Genomic DNA, 4,305 nt, shown 5'->3' with positions numbered 1-4,305 from the left:
TACCTACATCAAGCCACCAAAAAAACCAAAAACCTGTAAGAATATTAAGTGAATATTGTGCCCAGAAGCCCTTTGCTTGTCTTTACAAAGAGACATGGAATGCAAGGACTGTATGAGACCAAAGCACTGTGGGTTGTGAAATACAATAATGAATTTCTCATGAAACATTACTTACACATCTCTTACCTCACATTATCATAAGCGTCATGGAATAGGAGAGTAATTAGCAATGGGCAAATACTGACTTTGGTACAGCTATGTAGATGGAATAATTTGTATGGGAACTGGTTATGTATGAGAGTAAAGGAACAATAACGCAGTATTTTCCCCCATATCCAATTATAAAGAAGGCACCAACATAATTCAAAAACCTTTGTACGTCAGACTTGGTTCAACAGCTAGGCCACCGCCATTTTGGGACACTGAAACGGTGAAGCATGTTTGCATGCTAGGTATTCAGGTATTCTCTTAATGTCTGACTTGTGTCTGTGGGCGCAGAGGACTATGGTTCGCTCATGCCAGTGGAATCCTGTTGGAGCAGCTAAGGATCCTTGCAAAGAAAGATTCTTCTATGTAAACGAAGGATTCTTTTTTTTTTTTTTCTCTGCCTCTGTGGCAACCGAAAATCATAACCATAACAATATGTACTCCCAAAACAGCCTTTTCAGTCAAGGTAACTGGTGCGTTATGAATCACAATTACATGATTGTATAAAAGTAGGAAAGAAAAGTCATTTAATTTCTTAACCATGTTTTAAAAGGCACAAGATTTGACAATCTGGACAGTCATCTACATTTAAAAACCATTACTGTAACCATTACTTTACCACCTGCATCACAATCCTAGCTCTGCTGTTATCATTTATTAAATATACCAGAGTCATTGCTCTGCCTTTGAACACCTTTGGCATGATGCAACAGTAGGAAGTGGGGACGAAAACAGAACCTGGCAATGGATTTCCACTAATACTGTCAGTACATAAAACACTGCTTGCATCACAAACCTCTCTGGCCTATACAATGTGGAATGGGACCAGGGAGCCAAAAGATTTTTTTAAAAGCACTCAATTCCATTTCAGGATTTCACTTCTTAGATTGCAGAGGCTGGCCAATCAGTTGGGTAGGGCACTGCAGTCTAGAACAGTAACATGACATAACCTAAATCTTTTAAAACAAAATCTTAACCCCCCCCTCTCTGCCCAACACACAAAAGACACTCATACAAACACGGACACACATAGAAAAAAAATAACTTTTCATCATTAAAAACGTTTCATGCCATCTGATACATTGTGATGGTTAAGTAGTGTTTTCAACATGAGACTTGGGGAAGGTCCTGTGTGTCTGCTTTACTTGATAAAGCAATGACTCATTGCTCCGATCTACAGGCGGTCCAGCGTTAGAATGGATCCCCTCTTGCACAGACATCCCTTCCTACAAGACGCACACTCTGGAGGGAGGGAGGGAGGGAGGGAGGGAGGGCAATCTTAAAATGCAGCAATGTTCATGCAGCCAGAGGCATAACAGCTGAGGCGTGTGCAGGAGAGTGTGAGTGTGTGTGTGTGTGTGTGTGTGTGTGTGTGTGTGTGTGTGCGAGCGGGTGGAGAAGGGGTGTGGGATGTAGAGCCCTTATGTGAAACCTGTCCCTTTCTTATACCAACAGCTGCAGAACAGCCACAGCCAGGGGGCACAGGCAGGTTTGGAGTGGGAGGGGGTCGGGGGGGGGTAAGGAGGCCTCGGGAGATGATGGGCAGATGCCCTGAGGGCAACAAGGAGGAAGGGAGCTACTGCAGAGGACTATCAAATGCAGAGTCTGGCAGCACCGAGATCTTCAGCTTCTTCTCTGGCCAGCTGTACTCCTTGGGCAGCTTGGTCTGTGTGTCAGGGGAGAGCCAGAGAGAAAGTTAGTGTCGGCTGGACCAAGGAAAACAAGCAAAGACACATCAGTCATCGTACCGTTACAATGATTTTTTAATTAACCAGCATGGCGCTTATTTTTGCCTGATGAAATATTTAAACAGATGGCGCCTGATGTATGTGGCAGCATGTGAAGCAGAACTGATTTGATAGGAAAATCAAAGTTGAAAATGCATCGACTGCCACGCAAAACATTTGAAAGGGAAATAGCGGAGAAGAAAGAGAACGAGAGAGAGACATCCCCACCTCCTCACGAGAGCTCAAATCCTGTAGCTCTCCCAGCATCTGTTCCACAAACTCCTCTGTGAGTAGGATCTGCAGACACACACACACACACACACAGTAGACACGTCAGACCTGATAACACCCAACTATCTCAGGTAGCCGCCGAAACTAGACACAATCAATCAATAAGTACAAGCAAACAACGATTTCAACTCTTTTGTTTGTCTGTCAGTGATGGTCTGGGACTTGATGGATGCCATTGATTCAGTCTCCATGCCTAGACCTAATGGTGTATATACAAACAGACATAAAGATCCCCAATTCATACTGAATTCAGTAGAGCAGAGACTTGGAGGAGCTGCTGCCTCAATTTAAGCGTTATGTGCCATTAATAGCCTTGAGCTCTGCTGCCGAACCCCACAGGACAGTAAGGGGGCAGAATCCCATGAACCCTAAGGCTCCTCTGCCGTCCCACACACCCCATCACTAGCCCTCTTCCAGCCAGTCACAGGAGCACCGCACTAATAATAATAATACAGAATCCCACGTGGCTGATAATCATTTGCTTCCCTATTGCCAGTAAGCTGTACAGCTGCATTGCTGCTTGGATGAGGGACTGGGTGGGGGACTAAGGTGAAGGTCTCTGAGACAGGATCTCGGCGTGTGTGTGTGTGTGTGTGTGTGTGTGTGTGTGTGTGTGTGTGTGTGTGTGTGTGTGTGAGAGTGTGTGTAGTGGTGAAATTCAGGCCTGTAGGGGAGGGTTACCTGTAGCCAGGGGCCGTGCGCGGCATACGGGTGCTCCTCTGTGGCGAAGGCTCCCTCCACGCCGGTCGACACGAAGGTGATGGCCGTGTCTCCGTTTATGCTCTTGTACGTAAAGTGCCTTCCGTGAAGCAGACGACCCCTGCGGAGCAAGCATGCAGAGGGGGACGTTACAGGTGAGGTGCCGACCGTAGTTATACACTCGACGGGGTTAAATAAGGGGGTTCAGGCTCTGGGCTCTGTTAAGCGCCTAGAGACAATTGTATTGTTAAGGTCGCTATATAAATAAAATTGAATTGAATAAATTCATGATAAATGCTCGTAGCCTTGAGCATGGGTTTATCTGGACTCTGGCCTTTTGTTGACTGTAAGTTTGTTCCTGGGCTTATCTGATGGGAGTGGAGAACAGTTGGGCTAAAGTGCTGCTGTGCTGCTGTGCAGGTGGCCAGGCCAGGGGGAACACACTGCAGGGGCACCAGTACACGCTCTCTGTTCAACACAAAGGCCTCTCTTACTCTCTTACTCCCTTTCCACCAGCGGGAGCTAGGTGCTTGGTTCAACTTGTGAACCTTCTAAGAAAAGCTTTGCCTTTTCCCTGAGCTAGAGTCACCATGGAACACATCATTACGTCACTATATACGTCTATATGTCTGTACTTCCCCACCAACACTAGCACCAAGCACAACAACAACAACAACAACAATAACAATAACAACGGCGGACTAACAAGCAAGCATAGCTCATAATTTCTCACATCAATGTTATGAACATCTATGTTTATGTTACGATGACAACACTAATGATCAATATTATGAACATGCCTGCTTGGGTAATGTTAGCTGACCAACAGCTAGCTATCAATGTTCATAACAATCAATGTCACATTTGATGTGAGAAGTTAGTAGCTTTTTTAGCGTTTTATTTTTAATGGCAGTCACAACGTTTCAGTTGATCTTGTTGGTCATGATAATCCCGCGCCAAGCCCCTGACATAAGCAGTTCTTTGTTCTAGACCAGCAAAGTGTCTGTACCGCTCTGGAACCATTTTTACTGCCTGAGGGCTGGTTCTTTGGCTGTTGAAATGAGGCCCAGAATCAGCCCTTAATCTCCCTTGGTAGAAAAGCGGTATCTATGGGAACTCTCTGACCCGCATTTCATCCCCAACTCACACACACACACACACACACACAGACACAGACACATACACACACAGACACACACAGACACACACAGACACACACAGACACACACAGACAACAAACCATACTACGCCAAACAGTCTATATCCTGGTCTTTCACATGGAATATTTGTATATATAAATGTTCTGCAAGGCTGCATTCATAGTCCAAAAACACCATATCATGGCTATAAAAGTCATTGCACGTATGAACTAAAAGGCATA

General features: G+C 45.2%; 1 protein-coding gene across 2 annotated transcripts in view; it reads right to left on the bottom strand.

Annotated features, from left to right (window-relative positions):
* Positions 1-1,122: 1,122 nt before the first annotated feature.
* sufu (suppressor of fused homolog) overlaps positions 1,123-4,305 on the bottom strand; it is a 17,606-nt gene continuing 14,423 nt past the window's right edge. For both annotated transcript variants that reach the window (XM_080848425.1, XM_080848426.1), the window contains 3 exons: positions 2,907-3,045; positions 2,163-2,231; positions 1,123-1,873 (listed from right to left, as the gene is read on the bottom strand). In XM_080848425.1, coding sequence (XP_080704551.1) covers positions 1,784-1,873; positions 2,163-2,231; positions 2,907-3,045 — 298 coding nt within the window. In that variant the 3' untranslated portion in view covers positions 1,123-1,783. The remainder of the gene's footprint in view (positions 1,874-2,162; positions 2,232-2,906; positions 3,046-4,305) is intronic.

This window comes from Sprattus sprattus (genome assembly GCF_963457725.1).
Source record: "Sprattus sprattus genome assembly, chromosome: 12".
NCBI lineage: Eukaryota > Metazoa > Chordata > Actinopteri > Clupeiformes > Clupeidae > Sprattus > Sprattus sprattus.
This window is presented reverse-complemented; position numbering and strand designations above follow the sequence as displayed.